This window comes from Scyliorhinus canicula, chromosome 4, assembly GCF_902713615.1.
Source record: "Scyliorhinus canicula chromosome 4, sScyCan1.1, whole genome shotgun sequence".
Taxonomy (NCBI): Eukaryota; Metazoa; Chordata; class Chondrichthyes; order Carcharhiniformes; family Scyliorhinidae; genus Scyliorhinus; species Scyliorhinus canicula.
In genome coordinates, this window is record NC_052149.1 from 69,134,471 (window position 1) to 69,156,246 (window position 21,776).

At 48.6% G+C, this 21,776-nt stretch overlaps 1 protein-coding gene across 4 annotated transcripts in view; it reads right to left on the reverse strand.

Annotated features, from left to right (window-relative positions):
* The window catches only part of lrrc7 (leucine rich repeat containing 7), a 1,013,254-nt gene that overhangs the window by 111,940 nt on the left and 879,538 nt on the right, over positions 1-21,776 (reverse strand). For all 4 annotated transcript variants that reach the window (XM_038794406.1, XM_038794408.1, XM_038794407.1 and 1 more), the window contains one exon: positions 16,242-17,943. In XM_038794406.1, the coding sequence (XP_038650334.1) occupies positions 16,242-17,943 (1,702 nt within the window). The remainder of the gene's footprint in view (positions 1-16,241; positions 17,944-21,776) is intronic.

The window sequence follows — 21,776 nt, forward strand, 5'->3', positions numbered from 1 at the left end:
GTGTGTGTGCTTGTGTCAGAGAGAAAGGAGGGTGAGTGTGTGTGTATAAGAGAGGGGAGTGATTGTGTGCCTAAGTGTGTGAGAGAAAGGTGAGTGTGTGTGTGTGTGTCTCAGAGAGGTGAGTGAGTGTGTGTGCTTTGTTAGAGAGAAAGGAGGGTGAGTGTGTGTGTGTGTAAGAGAGAGAGGGGTGTGATTGTGTGCCTAAGTGTGTGAGAGAAAGGTGAGTTAGTGTGTGTATGTATGTCAGAAAAAGAGGCGTATGTGTGAGAGAGAGAGAAGTGAGTATGAGTATGTGTGAGTCAGAGAGAGGTGAGTGTGTGTGTGTCAGAAAGAAAATTGAGTGTGAGTGTGCATCAGAGAGAGAGGTGAGTCCGTGGGTGTGTGTCTGAGAGAGAGGTGAGTGAGTGCATGTGTATATCAGAGAGAAGTAAGCGAATGTGAGAAAGAGAGGTGAGTGTGTGTGTAAGAGAGAGAGGTGAGTGTGTGCGTGTGTGAGAGAGGTCAGTGAGTGCATGTGTGTGTCAGAGATAGGTGAGTGAGTGTGAGGGAGGTAAGTGTGAGTGTGACATGTGAGTGTGTGTGTCAGAGAAAGAGGAGGGGGAGTGTGTTTATGAGAGAGGTGTGTTTGTGTGTGTGTGGGAGAGGCGAGTGAGTGAGTGTGTGTGTGGGAGAGACGAGTGAGCGAGTGTGTGTGGGAGAGGCGAGTGAGTGTGTGTGTGGGAGAGACGAGTGAGCGAGTGTGTGTGGGAGAGGCGAGTGAGCGAGTGTGTGTGGGAGAAGAGAGTGAGTGATGCACTGTCAATTACCACAAGGCGAGAATGGTGGAACAATCGAGGCTTTATTGAGCAAGATGTTGTGCCTCCTGTAGCTGGAACCAGAATGGTTGCAGTGTCGGAGAGCACACACTTTTATACACTGCCTGCTGGGCGGAGCCAGCAGGCAGGGATTTACCATTGTACCTCTAATATACGGGCAGTGCCGTAATACATATAATATACCACTAGTGGTGACTACCACATTCACCCCTGTTGAAAAAAAGAGTCCGGCGGGGGTGGTGGAACATTACAAGTTAAGTCTGTCGGGGGCCTTGACCCTCCTCTGCAATCGCCTCAGTCCTGGTGGTGATGTGGCAATGACTTGGTCGCCTTCGACTCCAGGATCGTGTTGTCCTCGTCTTTGTCACCCCTGAGTGGAACCAGTGGGAGGACAGATCCTGCTGGGGTGGGGGCTGCGGTGAGGTTCGCTGGAGGGAGGGTGAGTGGCGCAGGGGTGAATGAGGCAACCGGGGGGGGGGGGGGGGGGGGGTGGTGTCAGGTCGGGGGTCGTGGGTGGAGATCCAGCGGGTGCCAATCCCGGAGGGAGACTGTGTCTTGGCGCCCGTCGGGGTGAGGCGTATTGTGGGTTTGCATGTAAGAGGTGGACTTTCTCGACCAAGAGGTCCGACTTATGGGTCCGCACATGCTTCTGGAGGAGGACGGGTCCAGAAATTGTCCGCCATGTTGGGACCGAGACCCCGGAGGCGGACTTCCTGGGGAAGGCAAACACGTTCGTGAGGGGTCTCATTAGTCGCGGTGCAGAGGAGCAAATGGATGGAGTGGAGCGCATCAGGGAGGACCTCCTGCCAGCGGGAGACCGGGAGATATTTTGACCGCAGGGCCAGCAGGACGGCCTTCGAGACGGTCCCGTTTTCCCTCTCCACCTGTCCGTTTCCCCGGGGGTTGTAGCTGGTCATCCTGCTTGAGGCGATGCCCTTCCTGAGCAGGAACTGACGCAGCTCATCGCTCATGAAAGAGGACCCCGATCACTGTGGATATAGGTGGGGAAACCGAACAGAGTGACGATGCTGTGCAGGGCTTTGATTACTGTGGCAGAGGTCATATCGGGGTATGGGATTTCGAAAGGGAACCGGGAGTACTCATCAATCACATTCAGGAAATACGTGTTGCGGTCGGTGGAAGGGAGGGGCCCTTTGAAGTCCACACTGAGGCGTTCAAAGGGGCAGGAGGCCTTCACCAGGTGCACTCTATCTGGCCGGTAGAAGTGCTGCTTGCACACTGCGCAGACTTGGCAGTCTCTGGTGATGGTCCTGACCTCAATGGAGTAGGGCAGGTTGCGGGCCTTGAGAAAATGGAAGAACCGGGTGACCCCCGGGTGACAGAGGTCATAGTGGAGAGCCCGGAGTCGGTCTACTTGTGCGCTGGCACATGTACCGCGGGATAGGGCATCAGGGGGCTCGTTGAGCTTCCCCAGGCGATACAAGATCTCATAATTATAGGTGGCGAGCTCGATCCTCCACCTCAAGATCTTTTCATTTTTGATCTTGCCCCGCTGTGTATTAGTAAACAGAAAGGCAGCCGACCGTTGGTCAGTGAGGAGATTGAATCTCCTGCTGGCCAGGTAATGCCTCCAATGTCGCACACCTTCCACAATAGCTTGGGCCTCTTTTTTTGACAGAGCAGTGCCGAATTTCGGATGCATGAGGGTGCGGGAAAAGAAGGCCACGGGCCTGCCCGCCTGGTTCAGGGTGGCGGCCAGAGCTACGTCCGATGCATCGCTCTCCACCTGAAAGGGGAGGGACTCGTCGACCACGTGCATCATGGCCGGGGGGCGATGTCTGCCTTGATGCGGTTGAAGGCCTGGCGGGCCTCAGTCATCAGGGGAAAAACTGCGAACCAAATGTTTAGGAGTGCCTTGGCCGCATAATTAGGCACCCACTGGGCGTAATAGGAGACAAACCCCAGGCATCGTTTCAGGGGCTTGGGGCAGTGGGGGAGAGGGAGTTTGAGGAGGGGGGCATACGGTCGGGGTCGGGCCCTAGGACTCCATTTTCCACTACATAGCCCCAAGGATGGCTAAGCGGTTGATGCGGAACACGCATTTCTCCTTATTGTATGTGAGATTAAGGAGTTTGGCGGTATGGAGGAATTTTCTGAGGTTTGCGTCGTGGTCCTGCTGATCGTGGCCATAGATGGTGACGTTATCTAGGTACAGGAAAGTGGCCCGCAGTCCGTACCGGTCAACTATTCGGTCCATCTCTCGCTGGAAGACCGAGACCCCATTAGTGACCCAAAGGGAACCCTAAGGAAGTGGTAGAGGCGGTCATCTGCTTCAAACGCAGTGTATTGGCGGTCCTCTGGTTGGATGGGGAGCTGGTGGTAGACGGACCTCAAGTCCACTGTGGAAAAGACTCGCTACTGCATAATCTGATTGACCATGTCGAGTTGCGTGTACCAATTGATGGTCTGACTGTAGTCAATGACCATTCTGTGCTTCTCCCCAGTCTTCACTACCACTACTTGAGCTTTCCAGGGGCTGTTGCTGGCCTCAATGATCCCCTCCCGCAGAAGCCGTTGGACCTCTGACCTGATGAAGGTCCTGTCCTGGGCACTGTATCGTCTGCTCCTGGTGTCGACGGGTTTGCAGTCCGGAGCAGGTTCGCAAACAGGGAAGGTGGATCGACCTTAATGGTCGTGAAGCCGCAGACGGTGAGGGGGTTAGGGTTCCGCTGAATTTTAAAGTCAGGCTTTGGAGATGGAACTGAAAATCCAGGCTGAGTAACAGGGCAGCGCAGAGGTGTGGAAGGATGTAGAGCCGGAAGTTGCTGAACTCTACGCCTTGGACGGTGAGGGTCTTGATAAAGTACCCCCGGATTTCAACGGAATGGGATCCGGAGGTCAGGGAGATTTTCTGGGTCATGGGGTGTACCGGGAGGGAGCAGCGCCTTACTGTAGTGGGGTGGATGAAGCTCTCTGTGCTCCCAGAGTCAAACAAGCAGGTCGTCTCGTGCCCATTGATTTTCACCGTCGTCGACGCGGTCGCGGGGTTGTGGGGCTGGGACTGATCCAGGGTGATAGAGGCGAGCTGTGGAAGATGCTGGGATGTCCCGGGCTGGTCAGCGGTGGCGGAGGTAGCGGTAGGCGATGAACGGCCAGATGAGCAGGGGTCCTGAGGTGTGGTCCAAAATGGCGGCGAAAATGGCGGCGCCCACAGGGTGCACATAGCGGGCGGTGGTGCCCATGGGCCACACGTGGCTTGCGGTCAGGAAGATGGCAGCACCCCTGGGTCACACGCGGGGGGTGTAGACCGACCGTGCCTGGCAAACAGAAACAAAGTGTCCTTTCTTCCCACACCCGTTGCAGGTCGCGCTCCGCGCCGGGCAGCGCTGTCTGGGGTTTTTGTTTAGTCTACAAAAATAGCACTTGGGCCCCCCAGAGTTGGCTGGCTGCCGCGCGGCGCAGACTTACGGTGAGCTGGAGTCGGCAGCTGGTGGGGCCCACGATGCCCACAAGGGTGCCGCGCGGTCGGGGGCATAGGGCTGAACGTTACGGGAGGCCACTTCTAACGAATTAGCGAGCTGCCTAGTCCCCGCAAGATCGAGCGTACTCCGTTCCAGTAGCCGCTGGCGGACGTACGCAGACTTCATGCCCATGACGTAAGCGTCTCTAATTAAAAGTTCGGTGTGCTGGACTGCCGAAACTGCCTGGCAGTCACAGTTCCTACTTTGGATCTGCAGGGCACGCAAGAAATCATCCAGAGTCTCCCCGGGAGTTGCTATCTCATGGCCAGGAGGTGCCTGCCGTACACTTGGTTCACCTGTTGAACATAATGTCCCTTCAGGAGTGCCATCGCTTCGGAGTAGGTGGGTGCATCCCGGATGAGGGAAAACTGTCAGGGCTCACCCGTGAATAGAGGACTTGGAGCTTCTGTACGTCTGAGGGTTCTTTGCCGGCTGCTCTGAGGTAGCCTTCGAAGCAGGCTAGCCAGTGGTCGAAGGCGGACGTGGCATTGGCTGCTTGAGAGCTCAGCTGCAGGCGATCAGGCTTGATGTGGAGATCCACCGTTTAAAAAATCTTGTTCAATAAATTGATGCTCTGTCAATTACCACAAGACGAGAATGATTGAACAATCGAAGCTTTATTGAACAAGATGTTGTGCCTCCTGTAGCTGGAACCAGAATGGCTGCAGCGTCGGAGCACACACTTTTATACACCGCCTGCTGGGCGGATTCAGCAGGCAGGGATATACCATTGTACCTCTAATAGATGGGCAGTGCCGTAATACATACAATATACCACTAGTGGTGACTACCACAGTGAGTCTGTGTCAGAGAGAGAGGTAAGTATGTGTGTGTTTGTGGGAGAGGCAAGTGAGTACGTGTGGGAGAGGTGAGTGAGTGTGTGACAGAGAGAGAGGTGAGTGTCCGTGAGAGGTGACTAAGTGTGTATGTATGAGTGAGACAGAGAGGAGAGTGAGTGTGCATGTGTGTCAGAAGGGTGAGTAAGTGTTGGGAGAGGTGACTGTGTGCGTGTAAGAGAGGTGAGTAAGTGAATGTGTGTCAGAGAGAGAAGTGAGTGTGTGTGTGAGAGAAGGAGGTGAGTGTGTGTGTGTGTGTGTGTGTGGGAGGTAAAAGAGTGCATGTGAGTGTCAGAGACTATGAGAAGTGAGGGAGTGTTTGTTAGAGGTGAGTGAGTGCATGTGTGTGTGGGAGTGAGAGAGAGGCGAGTGGCTGAGCATGTGTGGGTGAAGAGGGCAGTGCATTTACGTATGCCAGAGAGAGAGGTGAGTGAGTGCATGTTTACTGGATAGGTGAGTGAGTATATGTGCATGTATGAATGTCAGAGAGTGCGAGTGAGGGTTGTGTGTGTGAGAGAGAGAGAGAGAGAGAGAGAGGTGTGTGTGTGTCAGAGAGGGTTGTGTGTGTCTTTGTGTGTGAGAGAGAGGTGTGTGGGTGTGTGTACGTGTGCACAAGACAGAGGGTTGTGTGTGTGTGTCAGAGCGAGAGGGTTGTGTGTGTGTGTGAGAGAGAGAGGGTTGTGTGTGTGTCTGTGTGTGTGTGAGAGAGAGAGGGTTGTGTGTGTGTCTGTGTGTGTATGTCAGAGCGTGAGGGTGGTGTGTGTATGTCAGAGCAAGAGGGTTGTGTGTGTATGTCAGAGCGAGAGGGTTGTGTGTGTATGTCAGAGCGAGAGGGTTGTGTGTGTACGTCAGAGCGAGAGGGTTGTGTGTGTATGTCAGAGTGAGAGGGTTGTGTGTGTGTATGTCAGAGCTAGAGGGTTGTGTGTCTGCGTGTGTGTGTGAGAGAGAGAGAGGGTTGTGTGTGTGTCTGTGTGTGTATGTCAGAGCAAGAGGGTTGTGTGTGTATGTCAGAGCGAGAGGGTTGTGTGTGTGTGTGAGAGAGAGAGAGGGTTGTGTGTGTGTCTGTGTGTATGTCAGAGCGAGAGGGTTGTGTGTGTATGTCAGAGCGAGAGGGTTGTGTGTGTATGTCAGAGCGAGAGAGTTGTGTGTGTATGTCAGAGCGAGAGGGTTGTGTGTGTGTATGTCAGAGCGAGAGGGTTGTGTGTGTGTATGTCAGAGCGAGAGGGTTGTGTGTGTGTGTGAGAGAGAGAGAGGGTTGTGTGTGTGTGTGAGAGAGAGAGAGGGTTGTGTGTGTGTCTGTGTGTATGTCAGAGCAAGAGGGTTGTGTGTGTGTGTGAGAGAGAGAGAGGGTTGTGTGTGTGTCTGTGTGTATGTCAGAGCAAGAGGGTTGTGTGTGTGTGTGAGAGAGAGAGAGAGGGTTGTGTGTGTGTATGTCAGAGCGAGAGGGTTGTGTGTGTATGTCAGAGCGAGAGGGTTGTGTGTGTGTGTGTATGTCAGAGCGAGAGGGTTGTGTGTGTATGTCAGAGCGAGAGGGTTGTGTGTGTGTGTATGTCAGAGCGAGAGGGTTGTGTGTGTATGTCAGAGCGAGAGGGTTGTGTGTGTATGTCAGAGCGAGAGGGTTGTGTGTGTATGTCAGAGCGAGAGGGTTGTGTGTGTATGTCAGAGCGAGAGGGTTGTGTGTGTATGTCAGAGCGAGAGGGTTGTGTGTGTGTGTCAGAGCGAGAGGGTTGTGTGTGTCTGTCAGAGCGAGAGGGTTGTGTGTGTGTATGTCAGAGCGAGAGAGTTGTGTGTGTATGTCAGAGCGAGAGGGTTGTGTGTGTATGTCAGAGCGAGAGGGTTGTGTGTGTGTGTCAGAGCGAGAGGGTTGTGTGTGTCTGTCAGAGCGAGAGGGTTGTGTGTGTATGTCAGAGCGAGAGGGTTGTGTGTGTATGTCAGAGCGAGAGGGTTGTGTGTGTGTGTCAGAGCGAGAGGGTTGTGTGTGTATGTCAGAGCGAGAGGGTTGTGTGTGTATGTCAGAGCGAGAGGGTTGTGTGTGTGTGTCAGAGCGAGAGGGTTGTGTGTGTCTGTCAGAGCGAGAGGGTTGTGTGAGTGTATGTCAGAGCGAGAGAGTTGTGTGTGTATGTCAGAGCGAGAGGGTTGTGTGTGTATGTCAGAGAGAGAGGGTTGTGTGTGTGTCTGTGTGTATGTCAGAGCGAGAGGGTTGTGTGTGTATGTCAGAGCGAGAGGGTTGTGTGTGTGTGTGTCAGAGCGAGAGGGTTGTGTGTGTGTATGTCAGAGCGAGAGAGTTGTGTGTGTATGTCAGAGCGAGAGGGTTGTGTGTGTATGTCAGAGCGAGAGGGTTGTGTGTGTGTGTGTCAGAGAGAGAGGGTTGTGTGTGTGTGTATGTCAGAGCGAGAGAGTTGTGTGTGTGTGTGTCAGAGCGAGAGGGTTGTGTGTGTATGTCAGAGCGAGAGGGTTGTGTGTGTGTGTGTCAGAGCGAGAGGGTTGTGTGTGTATGTCAGAGCGAGAGAGTTGTGTGTGTATGTCAGAGCGAGAGGGTTGTGTGTGTGTGTGTCAGAGCGAGAGGGTTGTGTGTGTGTATGTCAGAGCGAGAGGGTTGTGTGTGTGTGTGAGAGAGAGAGAGGGTTGTGTGTGTGTCTGTGTGTATGTCAGAGCAAGAGGGTTGTGTGTGTATGTCAGAGCAAGAGGGTTGTGTGTGTGTGTGTTTCAGAGCGAGAGGGTTGTGTGTGTATGTCAGAGCGAGAGGGTTGTGTGTGTATGTCAGAGCGAGAGGGTTGTGTGTGTGTGTGAGAGAGAGAGAGGGTTGTGTGTGTATGTCAGAGCGAGAGGGTTGTGTGTGTATGTCAGAGCGAGAGGGTTGTGTGTGTATGTCAGAGCGAGAGGGTTGTGTGTGTGTATGTCAGAGCGAGAGAGTTGTGTGTGTATGTCAGAGCGAGAGGGTTGTGTGTGTGTGTCAGAGCGAGAGGGTTGTGTGTGTATGTCAGAGCGAGAGGGTTGTGTGTGTATGTCAGAGCGAGAGGGTTGTGTGTGTGTATGTCAGAGCGAGAGAGTTGTGTGTGTATGTCAGAGCGAGAGGGTTGTGTGTGTGTATGTCAGAGCGAGAGAGTTGTGTGTGTATGTCAGAGCGAGAGGGTTGTGTGTGTATGTCAGAGCGAGAGGGTTGTGTGTGTGTATGTCAGAGCGAGAGAGTTGTGTGTGTATGTCAGAGCGAGAGGGTTGTGTGTGTATGTCAGAGCGAGAGGGTTGTGTGTGTGTATGTCAGAGCGAGAGAGTTGTGTGTGTATGTCAGAGCGAGAGGGTTGTGTGTGTGTGTGTCAGAGCGAGAGGGTTGTGTGTGTGTATGTCAGAGCGAGAGGGTTGTGTGTGTGTGTGAGAGAGAGAGAGGGTTGTGTGTGTATGTCAGAGCGAGAGGGTTGTGTGTGTATGTCAGAGCGAGAGGGTTGTGTGTGTGTGTATGTCAGAGCGAGAGGGTTGTGTGTGTGTATGTCAGAGCGAGAGGGTTGTGTGTGTATGTCAGAGCGAGAGGGTTGTGTGTGTGTGTGAGAGAGAGAGAGGGTTGTGTGTGTGTATGTCAGAGCGAGAGGGTGGTGTGTGTATGTCAGAGCGAGAGGGTTGTGTGTGTATGTCAGAGCGAGAGGGTTGTGTGTGTATGTCAGAGCGAGAGGGTTGTGTGTGTATGTCAGAGAGAGAGGGTTGTGTGTGTGTATGTCAGAGCAAGAGGGTTGTGTGTGTATGTCAGAGCGAGAGGGTTGTGTGTGTATGTCAGAGCGAGAGGGTTGTGTGTGTGTGTCAGAGCGAGAGGGTTGTGTGTGTGTATGTCAGAGCGAGAGGGTTGTGTGTGTGTGTGTCAGAGCGAGAGGGTTGTGTGTGTGTATGTCAGAGCGAGAGGGTTGTGTGTGTGTCTGTCAGAGCGAGAGAGTTGTGTGTGTATGTGAGAGCGAGAGGGTTGTGTGTGTATGTCAGAGCGAGAGAGTTGTGTGTGTGTATGTCAGAGCGAGAGGGTTGTGTGTGTGTATGTCAGAGCGAGAGAGTTGTGTGTGTATGTGAGAGCGAGAGGGTTGTGTGTGTATGTCAGAGCAAGAGGGTTGTGTGTGTGTGTGAGAGAGAGAGAGGGTTGTGTGTGTGTCAGAGAGAGGGGTGTGTGTGTGTTTGTATGTCTGTGTGAGAGAGAGAGCGTTGTGTGTGTGCCAGAGAGAGAGAGGGCTGTGTGTCTGCGTGTGTGTGAGAGAGCAGGGTGTGTGTGTGTGTGTGTCAGAGAGAGGGCTGCGTGTGTTTGCGTGTGTGTGAGAGAGCGGGGTGTGTGTGAGTGTCAGAGAGAGAGGGTTGTGTGTGTGGTAGTCACCACTGTTGTATTATATTGTATATATTGGTATTACGGTAAGGCCCCTGTACTACAGGTACAGGGGTAGTTCCCTGCCTGCAGGCTCCACCCAGTAGGCGGAGTATAAATGTGTGGGCTCTCCGAACACAGCCATTTTGTCAGCTGCTGTATTAGGCCACACATCTCTGTGTAACAAAGCCTCGATTACATTCTACTCTCGTCTTGTCATAATTGATAGTACATCAATTTATTACACAGAGATTTTTCAGAGATGGACCAATCCACATCAAGCCGGATCGCCTGCAGCTGCATCCTCAAGCAGGCAACGCCAAAAAGGACGTCGCACATTGGCTAGCCTGCTTTGAAGCTTACATCGGGTCTGCGCCAGACCCAATCTCAGAAGCACAGAAGCTCCAGATTCTGTACACGCGGCTGAGCTCCTTCATCTTACCCCTTGTCCAGGACGCGCCTACCTACGCAGAGGCCATGGTGCTACTGAAGGAGAATTACACTCAGCGGACCAACAAAATCTACGCCAGGCATCTATCCACGCGGCACCAACTTCCCGATGAGTCTGTGGAAGATTTCTGCCGTGCCCTGCTCACCCTGGTGAGACACTGTGATTGCCAGGCCGTTTCGGCCACTGAACATTTGAACCTGCTAATGAGAGACGCGTTCGTTACGGGCATAGGGTTTGACTACATCTGCCAGCGCTTCTTAGAAGGGGCCACGCATGATCTCGCGGCAACCAAGAAATTAGCACTCTTGCTCACGGTCGCTTCACGCAACGTACAGGCTTATTCGCCCCAGCACACGGCCCACCCCCCGTGCATCGTGGACCCCGCCAGCGGCCACCCCATCGTGGACCCCATCAGCGACCGCCCCCAGCCAACCCCAGGCCTGCACCGCGCGGCAGCCAACCAACCCCGGGGGACCCAAGTGCTACTTCTGCAGACAGACAAAACACCCCCGGCAGCGCTGCCCGGCGCAGAGCGCACTCTGTAAGGCCTGTGGCAAGAAAGGACATTTTGCTGCAGTGTGCCAGGCCTGCTCAATCGCCATTATTGTCCCTGCATCCCCCACCTGCGGCCAGTAGGCGACGCCATCTTCCTCTCCTCAGACCATGTGCGGCCCATGGGCGCCGCCATCTTGCTTGCCTCAGAACCAATGGGCGCCGCCATCTTGCCTGCCCCAGAACATGTGCGGCCCGTGGGCGCCGCCATCTTACCCGCCTCAGGATCCCTGCCCGTTGGTCACCTCATTGAGCCACTCATCGCCTGCAACCGCCGATGGCCAGCCACGTCTCGCCTCCGTCACGGTCGACCAGTCTCGACCGCACAACCTCACGACCGCGTCGACAAAGGTGAAGGTCGACGGGCACGAGATATCCTGCCTTCTTGACTCCGGGAGCACTGAGAGCTTCATCCACCCGATACGGTAAGGCGCTGCTCCCTCGTGGTACACTCCGCTAATCAAAGAATCTCCCTGGCCTCCGGATCCCACTCCGTGGCGATCCAGGGGTATTGCATCGCCACCCTTACCATCCAGGGCGTAGAGATCAGCGGCTTCCAGCTCTACGTCCTCCCCAACCTCTGCGCTGCCTTGCAACTCGGCCTGGACTTCCAGTGCAACTCCAGAGCCTAACCCTGAAATTCGGCGGACCCCAGAGGGCTGTGTGTGTCTGCGTGTGTGTGAGAGAGTGGGGTGTGTGCGAGTGTCAGAGAGAGAGGGTTGTGTGTGGCTGTGTATCTATGTGTGAGAGAGAAGGTTGTGTGTGTCTGTGTGTGTGAGAGAGGGTTGTGTATGTCTGTGTGTGTGTGTGTGAGAGAGAGGGTTGTGTGTGTGTGTGCGAGAGAGAGGGTTGTGTGTGTGTGAGAGAGAGGGTTGTGCATGTCTGTGTGTGTGTGTGAGAGAGAGGGTTGTGTATGTCTGTGTGTGTGTGACAGAGAGGGTTGTGTGTGTCTGTGTGTGTGTGAGAGAGAGAGGGTTGTGTGTGTGTGTGAGAGAGAGGGTTGTGTGTGTCTGTGTGTGTGTGAGAGAGAGAGGGTTGTGTATGTCTGTGTGTGTGTGACAGAGAGGGTTGTGTGTGTCTGTGTGTGACAGAGAGGGTTGTGTGTGTCTGTGTGTGACAGAGAGGGTTGTGTGTGTCTGTGTGTGTGTGTGAGAGAGAGGGTTGTGTGTGTCTGTGTGTGTGTGTGACAAAGAGGGTTGTGTGTGTCTGTGTGTGTGTGTGACAGAGAGGGTTGTGTGTGTCTGTGTGTGACAGAGAGGGTTGTGTGTGTCTGTGTGTGTGTGTGTGAGAGAGAGGGTTGTGTGTGTCTGTGTGTGTGTGTGAGAGAGAGGGTTGTGTGTGTCTGTGTGTGTGTGTGTGACAGAGAGGGTTGTGTGTGTCTGTGTGTGACAGAGAGGGTTGTGTGTGTGTGACAGAGAGGGTTGTGTGTGTCTGTGTGTGACAGAGAGGGTTGTGTGTGTCTGTGTGTGTGTGTGACAGAGAGGGTTGTGTGTGTCTGTGTGTGTGTGAGACAGAGAGGGTTGTGTGTGTCTGTGTGTGACAGAGAGGGTTGTGTGTGTGTGACAGAGAGGGTTGTGTGTGTCTGTGTGTGACAGAGAGGGTTGTGTGTGTGTGACAGAGAGGGTTGTGTGTGTCTGTGTGTGACAGAGAGGGTTGTGTGTGTCTGTGTGACAGAGAGGGTTGTGTGTGTGTGACAGAGAGGGTTGTGTGTGTCTGTGTGTGACAGAGAGGGTTGTGTGTGTCTGTGTGTGACAGAGAGGGTTGTGTGTGTCTGTGTGTTTGTGAGAGAGAGAAGGTTGTGTGTGTCTGTGTGTGACAGAGAAGGTTGTGTGTGTCTGTGTGTGACAGAGAGGGTTGTGTGTGTCTGTGTGTGACAGAGAGGGTTGTGTGTGTCTGTGTGTGTGTGAGAGAGAGAAGGTTGTGTGTGTCTGTGTGTGACAGAGAGGGTCGTGTGTGTCTGTGTGTGTGTGAGAGAGAGAAGGTTGTGTGTGTCTGTGTGTGACAGAGAGGGTTGTGTGTGATGGAGAGGGTTTTCTGTATGTCTGTGTGTGTGTGTGAGAGAGATGGTTGTCTGTCTGTATGCCTATATGTGTATCCAATATTCCAGGAGCACTCTTCCTATTTGAATCAAAGGAGCAGCAACACTCCTCCCATTAATAGTGACAAAAATGTAAGATCTAAGTACTTTTTTTGATCAGAGGCCTTTTTAATTACAGCAAACATATACATATAAGAAATAGAAATGATTTCTATAAATTAGGTTTTTGTATGTTTGCACCTATTGCACGAAAATAATCATTTGTTTGTACTTTAGTTCTTCAACACAATAAGAATATTTCTCAGAGGGGTTCGTTCAGTTCTTTGGAAGATCAAAAGAGTTCTGTAGCTGCAAAAGTTTGGGAAACCCTACTCTATGGCACAAACATCCAATGGGAAAGGTGAATCAACCGTGGTTAACAACAAATATTGAAGATCGCATTCAACCAAAGGAAGTGGCTTAGAAAGTTGCCAGAAAAAGTGGTAAGCCTGAAAATTGGGAGCAATTTAGAACTCAACAAAGGAGAATCAAGTAACTGATGAAGAAAGGGAGAAGAGAATATGATTTCAAACTAGCGAGGAACATAAGGGCGAACTGTAAATGCTTCTTTAGGTATGTGAACAGGAAAAGATTTGCTCAAACAAATGTGGGACCATTACAGGTGGGGACAGGACAGTTTATAGTGGAGAACAGGGAAATAGCAGAGAAACTTAACAGTTATTTTGCATCTGTCTTCACGGAAGGATGCAGAAAATCTTCCAGAAATACCATGTGACCAAAGGACTTGTGAAACTGAGGAAATGAAAGAAATTAGCACTAGCAATGAGGTAGTACTTGAAAAGTTAACTGGATTGAAGATTGATAAATCCCCTGAACCAGATGAGCTTCATCCCAGAGTCTTGAAGGAGGTGGCAAGGGAGATAGTGGATGCATTGGTGGTTATGGTCCAAAATTCTATAGATTCTGGAAAGGTAGCATGGTGGTTAGCATCAATGCTTCACAGCTCCAGGGTCCCAGGTTCGATTCCCGGCTGGGTCACTGTCTGTGTGGAGTCTGCACGTCCTCCCCGTGTGTGCGTGGGTTTCCCCCGGGTGCTCCGGTTTCCTCCCACAGTCCAAAGATGTGCGGGTTAGGTGGATTGGCCATGATAAATTGCCCGTAGTGTAAGGTTAATGGGGGGATTGTTGGGTTACGGGTATACAGGTTACGTGGGTTTAAGTAGGGTGATCATTGCTCGGCACAACATCGAGGGCCGAAGGGCCTGTTCTGTGCTGTACTGTTCTATGTTGCTGTGGACTGGAAAGTAGCAAATGTAACCCCACTATTTAAGAAGAGAGGGACAGGGAGAATGGAGAACTACAGACCTGATAGTTTGATATCAAGAGTAGGGAATATGTTGAACCTATTATGAAGGATGTGCTAACTGGACATTTAGAAAAGAATGGTAAAATTGCAGAGTCAACGTGGATTTATGAAAGGGAAATCATGTTTGACAAGCTTGGACTTTTTTTTAGGATATCACTTGTAGCTCTGATAAAGGAGAAGCAGTGGATGTGATGCATTTGAATGTTCAGAAGGTTTTTGATAAGGTCCCACACAGGAGTTGAGTAAGTAAAATCAGAGCGTAAGGGATTGGAGGAAACATACTAGTATGGATTGAGAATTGGCAGAAGGTGGAGCGTAGGAATAAACAATCATTCTCAGGCGGTTACTGGTGGGAAGCGCAAGTGCATTGATAGGTTCACAGCTGTTCACAATCAATATTAATTATTTGGATGTGGGGACCAATAGTAATATTTCCAAGTTTGCTGATGACACAAAACTGGATGGGAGCATAACTTGTGAGAAGTATGCAAATTGGTTTCAGGAGGCCTTGGACAGGTGAAATGAATGGGCTAAAACATTGCATATAGAATTTAATGTGAATAAGTGCAAAGTTATTCATTTTGGTACAAAAAAACAGAAAGACAGATTATTTCTTAAACGGTGAGAGGATGGGAAGTGCAAATGTCCAAAAGGGACTGGATGTCCGTGTTCATGAGTCACTAAATGTTTGCATGCAGGTGCAGCAAACAATAAATTAGGAAGGCAAATCGTATGTTGGCATTGCAAGTCAATTTGAGTACAGGAATAAAGATGTCTTATTGCAGTTGTATAGAGCACTGGTAAGACCTCACATGGAGTACTGTGTACAGTTTTCCCCCTTATCTCAGGAGGGATATTCTTTCCATACAGGGAATGCAACAGAGGCTCACCAGATTAATCTGTGAGGAGAGATTGGAGAGACTGGGTCTGTATTGCATTGAGTTTCTAAGAATGGGGGGCGACCTCATTGAAACCTACAACATTCTTACAGGGTATGACAGGGTGGATGACGATACAGCTCTTGGCTGGTGAGTTTAAAACTAGACAACATAATCTCAGGATAAGGGGTAGGCCATTTAGGACTTAGATGAGAAGGAATTTCTTCACTCAGTATGATTCTCTAACCCAGAGGGCTATGGAAGTTGAATCATTGAGCATGTTCAAGACAGAAATCATTCTAATGACATAGAGAAAGTGCAGGAAAGTGGTGTTGAGGTAGATCATTAGCCATGGTCTAATTCAATGCTGCAGCAGGCTCAATGGGCTGAACGGTCTACTTCTGTTCCTATATTTCCATAACTTCGTGGCTTTTGTTTCTCAGCGTTTTCCAAAGAAGGAAACCCATTTTCTGTGATGATGGTTTTGAGGGGGGAGTTTTTAAGAACAAATTTAACTCTGCTCCTTCCCCAAATCCACACCAAAAGAAAATTTCTGAGGTGAAAGTGGCACAGTGGTGAGCACTGCTGCCTCACTGTGCCAGGGACCTGGGTTCAATTCTGGACTTGGATGATTGTCTGGGTGGGTTCTCCCCATGTCTGTATGGGTTTCCTCTGGATGCTCCGGTTTCCTGCCACAGTCCAAAGATGTGCAGGTTAGGTGGATTGGCCATGCTAAATTGCCCCTTAGTATCTAAAGATCTGTAGGTTAGGAGGATAGGTGGGGAAGTGGGCCTCGTAGGGTACTCTTTCATAGGGTCAGTGCAGACTCAATGGGCTGAATGGTCTCCTTCTGCACTGTCGAGATTCTATGATTTCAGGCTGAGATTTCTGGATTAAAAAAATTATGACTATCTAATTATGACAACTGTGTTATATTATAGATGCAAAATGGGATTGCAGCTTTGCATCCTGACTCGAAATGTTTGCTCCCTTTTCTCTCCACAGATGCTGTCAGACCAGTTAAGATTGTCCAGTATTTCTTGTTTTTGTTGCAGACACAATGCTGTTCCATTACTGAATACCTCTAACTGCTATCGGAAGTCCTTCACGTGAAGACAGGCTACCTATCCATTGCCACCATAGCTGAGCTCAATCCAGTCTTCATCTGAGCTCTACACATATGCACTTTCAAATTTGCATCACAGGATAGCAATCAAGAGTGAGACTCGGCGATTTTGTCTCTGGCTGAGGGCATCAAAACTAATTGCAACACTCAATTACCATCTTGGCTAAGATCAACAATGCAGTTTGGCCATGGATTCAAATTGGGATTTTCCTGATTTGGATTCTTTTCCATACTTGGCAGAAAACTTACCAACCCAGGCATAACAGGAGTTGAACAAATGACTTGAAGTTGTGATTTTTTAAGAATTGTAAAAATAAATATGCAACATTTACATTAGTAAAACTTTTTGAAAAGAAAAAAGCACTCACCCTATCTAACCTTTTAGCTTCTATATGCCTGAGCAGTTGTTGTCTCCAGTCTAGAGGTATTTTAGCAGAGTTCTCATCTCCTTTCAACGACCTGATCCTTATATCATTGCTCTCTGAAGGCTTTTCACTGTAGTTACTGATGTTAAAATCTGAAGGTAACTTCTCTAACAGAGCTGCCATGGTAGGCCTTGCTGAAACTGGCCTGGCTTGAGAAAACCCATAGCTCTCTGTACTGTAGCTTCTTGCAGACAAAGGTCTCCTCTGAGTTAAAGGTTTATCCTGGAAATTCCTACCCTGATTTTTAATATCGTGGAATGTTGAATAGTCTTCTTCATATCTTCCATTCCTTTTGAGATACTGTGATTCAACCAATGATGCGCTGTTTTGGTGTTCTAAAACTCCTCTGAAATGTGTCCTGACATATCTGTCACTTTGTGGCAGCTCTGGAGCCTCATTTACCCTTCGATGCAACATCATTTCTGTGGAGGTTGCCAGGGAGTCACCCCTTCTTAAATATCCAGCCCTGTCCCCTTGGCTTGAAAACCGAGGATTAATTGGTTCATCATTCACTGACGGTTGGGAGAATGAATACATATGTTCTACAGGTTGATAACCTCTGAAGGAGCGTGGACAAATGAGATCTTTTGAAACATTCTTGCTTTGCTGGACACCATAGTCAACATTATGTGTAAAAGAAGTGGTAACTCTCCTCTCAGGTTTAACATTTATTGTACCTTGGGGATTGAAACTTTGGTCAAAATGGTACACTTTTTTTGTAATTGGGTACTTTTGAGAGATCTTTCCACTTCCATATGCTTCCGATAAATCTTCATCCAACATTGGAGCAGAAAGACTGCGTGACATACCTTGTTCTTGTGGTGGCATTTGATCTGGCATATCAATGCTACCTGGATTTTCTGAGCTTGAACCATAACTGTCCAGTGGTATATTATAAATCTTGAAGGCCCCAATGTCAATTTCATCAATGCTTTGCGACTTCTTAAACTGGCCAGCTTTAATTGATCTCATCATTGGTGCAAGTCTCTCTGTACTTTTACTGACAATTATAGCACTCTTGGCAGACTCAGGTCTGCAGATGTGTGAGAATTTATCTGCATGACTTCGATTTAAATTGGATTCTCTAGAGTTTAGAAAACTCCACGGAGCACCTGATGTAAATGGGCCGGATAGTTCAGGAATCCCACGCATTGACTGATGTTCTGAATCTTTCCTATCAGGAAGAGGGCTGCTGAAAGGAGTATTATCCAATTTTGATGGAAATGCTGTCCTATCCTCAAATGGACTAGGAGTCCTAGTCCAATTCTGCCAAGGATTACTTGGAGGCACTTCAGTTTCTGGTGTATTTCTGATGCTGTGTACTGTATGCACAGATTGTTCTAATTCCAGTGGGACTCCTATAATTCTGTCCTGTCTCATTAATGGCCTCCGCCCATGGGCAGATGTGCTCCTTGATTTTGTGCTTATTAAGGGGTTGGCACTGGGATTTTCTAAGACTGCAGTGCTTTCTTCTGCGACAAAACCTGTATTGTCATAATGTGAATTATCATTCCACTTATCAGAAAAAGGTTCATTCACTGGGCGCCTCTCAGTACGCTGCTGTAGACTTGCTGTTGATGCTGCCTCCCTCTGACTGAGTAAAGGTTTTGCTTCAATGTTTTGTTGAAATGTCTGTGTTAACCTGCTGAGTCAGAAGAATACGAGATATTTGAATGCAGATCAAAGAACTCCTGGTATTTAAAAGTTCATTTATCCACTAAGTTAGAAATAGTGAATGGCACTAAACTGTTCCTGCAGTTCTAACAGCAGAACATTGGAGTATCAAGTGTCATGTTCAAATTTTGGTTGGGCCACAAGATAGTGGCACAACGCAGTGACACAGTATTTGAACTGGAAGCTGATTTACTCAGTAATATTTTTGTCTCTCACAATCCTTGTTTGAGGATCACTCTCAGACATTCTGCACCAGGACATGAAATGACACAGGAATCGGCCTGCTAACAGTTGCCAAATGAAAGCCCTATACTTCTCAGAGGTAAGCCAACAGGGCAATTTTTAAAATATAGTGGGGGCCATGCCCATTATGAACTGCACTGAGCACAAACTCATTTTACACAGAACCTTTACTGTCAGCAGGCAGAGACATGTGTCTCATGGTTATGCGTAGATTGGACCCAGAGTTCAATGGTCAGTGTGTAACCCGTAGCATTGGTCGTCCATCCCTTATTTTAGGTTTAAAAAAGAAAAGCATTTGTAACCGTTATGATCATTATTGATTAGAAAGATTTCAGAACCTAATTAGGGAATAGTGTCAAAAAACCGAATTAAATAATTCTATAAATATTTTCAACCTTTCATTTTCGAAAAATAGTCTGCAATCACTTATAGCTGGTTCGGAAAGCACTCTGGGACGCAGAGTTACCCACACCAACTCCTGATGATACCGCACTTGAGCTTCTATGTAAATGAAGATTATCCATCAAAGGCAGATGGATCTGAGATTCCAACTTTTGAGTTTCTAAGAGCAAAGCAACTAACTATATTGAGTTAACAATCGTGCTCAGTTAATGGAATGTATGCTTCAAAATACCATGTTGTTTTGTCAAACAACATGCCTGTCAAGGGAACCATTAAGACATCTTATTTGTTTGATGGTCTTAATCAATTCTGCTCCCTATCAATGTTAGCTTCCTATAATTACTGTATTAATTAAAAAAAAACACACAGCAAACAGATAATGGTTTTAACTTCACAGCAGCAGATATATTTGTGAGTCAAGTTTATACAAAGATAAAATGATCAAACATTCAAAGCCTTTGTGCTAAAGCAACTGATTGAAACAAATTAGTTTCCTTTGGCTAAATGTCTTCTAATTTTTTCCTCCACCTGGGAATAAATACAAAACCCCTTAGAACTTGCTGCTTAGAAACACAGCGCATTTGCTTCATCAGCAATTTTGTACTGTTGTTGTAATATTTTGGAACACTGATCCCACAGATTAGATTCTCTTTTATGTGTGCTTGTATGTCAACTAATAGGTGCAGATGACCTTAAATATGTTCCATGGAAACATTTACATGTCACAAAAGCACTGCATATGCACCCCAAGGGCATGGTCTTGAACCAAAAGATTTGAGAGGAATTAAAGAATCATAGAATTTACAGCGCAGAGGAAGGCCATTCAGCCCATCGAGTCCGCACCGGCCCCTACAAAGAGCACCCTCCTCAAGCCCACGTATCTACCCTATCCCCATAACTCAGCAACCCGCACTTAACCTTTTTGGACACTAAGGGCAATTTAGCATGGTCAATCCACCTAACCCACACATCTTTGGATTGTGGGAGGAAACTGGAGCACTCGGAGGAAACACATGCAGACACGGGGAGATTGTGCAGACTCTGCACAGACAGTGACCCAGCCGGGAATCGAACCTGGGACCTTGGCTTCACAGCATAAAAGCAGGACTAAGTAGCATGCATTTATTTTCTGACTGCCACTGTGATGTAACTAAAGTCACTTTTTCTGAATTGCCTGGCCTTAGACCCAATCTGTGTATATCTTGGACAATTCCTTGGTCAGCACCCTTCATTCACTCTTCTAGGCTACTCATTGGTAGCACTCACTGGAAAATGAAAAAGAAGATTGGGAACATTTCACTATAAAGTAAATGTTGGCTCTGCTACAGGTGCAAGAATTTAAGGCCCTCACTTCTCCCATTTGAGCAGAAATTTGGGCCTTCCTCTTGCGTTCTACATCAAACCTCCCAACTAAGAAGAAACTTTACGCCTTCCCGCATTCCAACTGAAATAAAACTCAGCCTCCAGCAATGATAGGCCAGTCAGTTTAACCTTGATGGTGGGTAAGCTTTTAGAAAGGCTAAATCGGGACAAAATTAACAGTCACTTGGGCAGTTGCAGAAAGCCAGCATGGGTTTAAAGTAATTTAAAAAAGCAATGGAGACATGAGGAAGAACTTTTTCAGGATCTGGAGTGCACTGTCTGAGGATTGGTGGAGCCAGGGTGAATCTCAAATCCGTGCTCCCAACCTAGGAGTGAACATCGAGGCCTTGATCTTTATTCGCCTTGTGCAACTTCACATGAAGTACAATTGGCACCTAAAATTGAAAATATAGCATTTCTAAAATAAGGCACTTGTCCATTCACAGGGAAAACTGGCTTACTGCCACAACTATTCCTGTCATAAAGGTATAGTGGCAGCTGGGAACACACGGATTCATCAAATTAAATAGTTGTAAGTAGCCTTGAGAGGGCTGAGGGTGAATCAATAGCACAGGGTCAAGTTCTGATAATATAGGTAATACTGATAACATGAGGCAATATTAAATATTAATCTAACCTTTCCTTATATAGATGCTGCTTAACATGTGCATTTCTAAAGATTAGAAAAACGCAAGTCTAGAAATTAGTGGTCTTGATAGATAAACAATTAACATATTTGTGGTACATTCCAGTGTCCATCATCCTAATTGTCACTAACTCATTCAATTAGAGTATGGAGTAAATGTCATACTAACATTTGTTCACTATTAATGTTCGCAACAATTTCTAGTCTATTTTCCGCTTTTGATCTTGTCTTCACAGGTAGGCACCAATATTTCAAGGTGCTGAACTTTCACCAGAAATGGCAAATGTTATAGATGAACAACATAAAAGAGAAGGGAGCCAAAGAATAGGGGTGGAGGAAAATAAATTCTGGTCTGTGATTAGGGGGAGGCCAGGAGATGTTTAAATGACAGCAGTACAGGTGTGCCAAAAAAGGTAATAATGCAACAGATTAGTGGTGAAAGAATAGTATCAGATTCCTAGTATACAGAGGTGGTTACAAAATGATTGTAGAGAGGGAAGGAAGGATGGAAAATCTAGCAAAGCAGAGAACTCTCCAGTGGTAGTATGGTGGAAGATGGCACCAGTGGGAAGTACATCCATACTATGTTGGGTATCGCAATTCCCAGGTATCTGCATAGAATCAATACGGGGGTTTCCCAATCGGAAACCCTGCTTAATGAAAGGGTTCATTCTTTGCTGAAATCCTGGACGGAAACATTCGAGTCTGACGACCCTGACCGATACAAGAAATCCAGATATGACATAGGTAAAGCCATCAGGGACACCAAAAGACAATACCCAACCAAACTAGAGTCCCAGGCCAATGACACAAACCCACGACTTCTATGGCAGGGCTTACATGAGATTATGTGCTACAAAGCAAGGCCAGGCAAAATCTGTGGTCCTGAAGCATCCCTCCCTGATGAACTGAATGAGTTCTATGCCCGCTTTGAACAGTCATCCAATACATCAGTGCCATCCATACCAACAGCCCTGGATACACCCATACCCACTATTACAGTCTCAGAGGTAAGAGATGCCTTCTTGAAAGTGAACCCGCGGCAGAAAGCAACGAGTCCCGATGGAGTCCCTGGGCGAGCACTCAGATCCTGCACAGACCAGCTGGTGAGTGTATTCACAGACATCTTCAACATCTCACTTCTCCGCTCC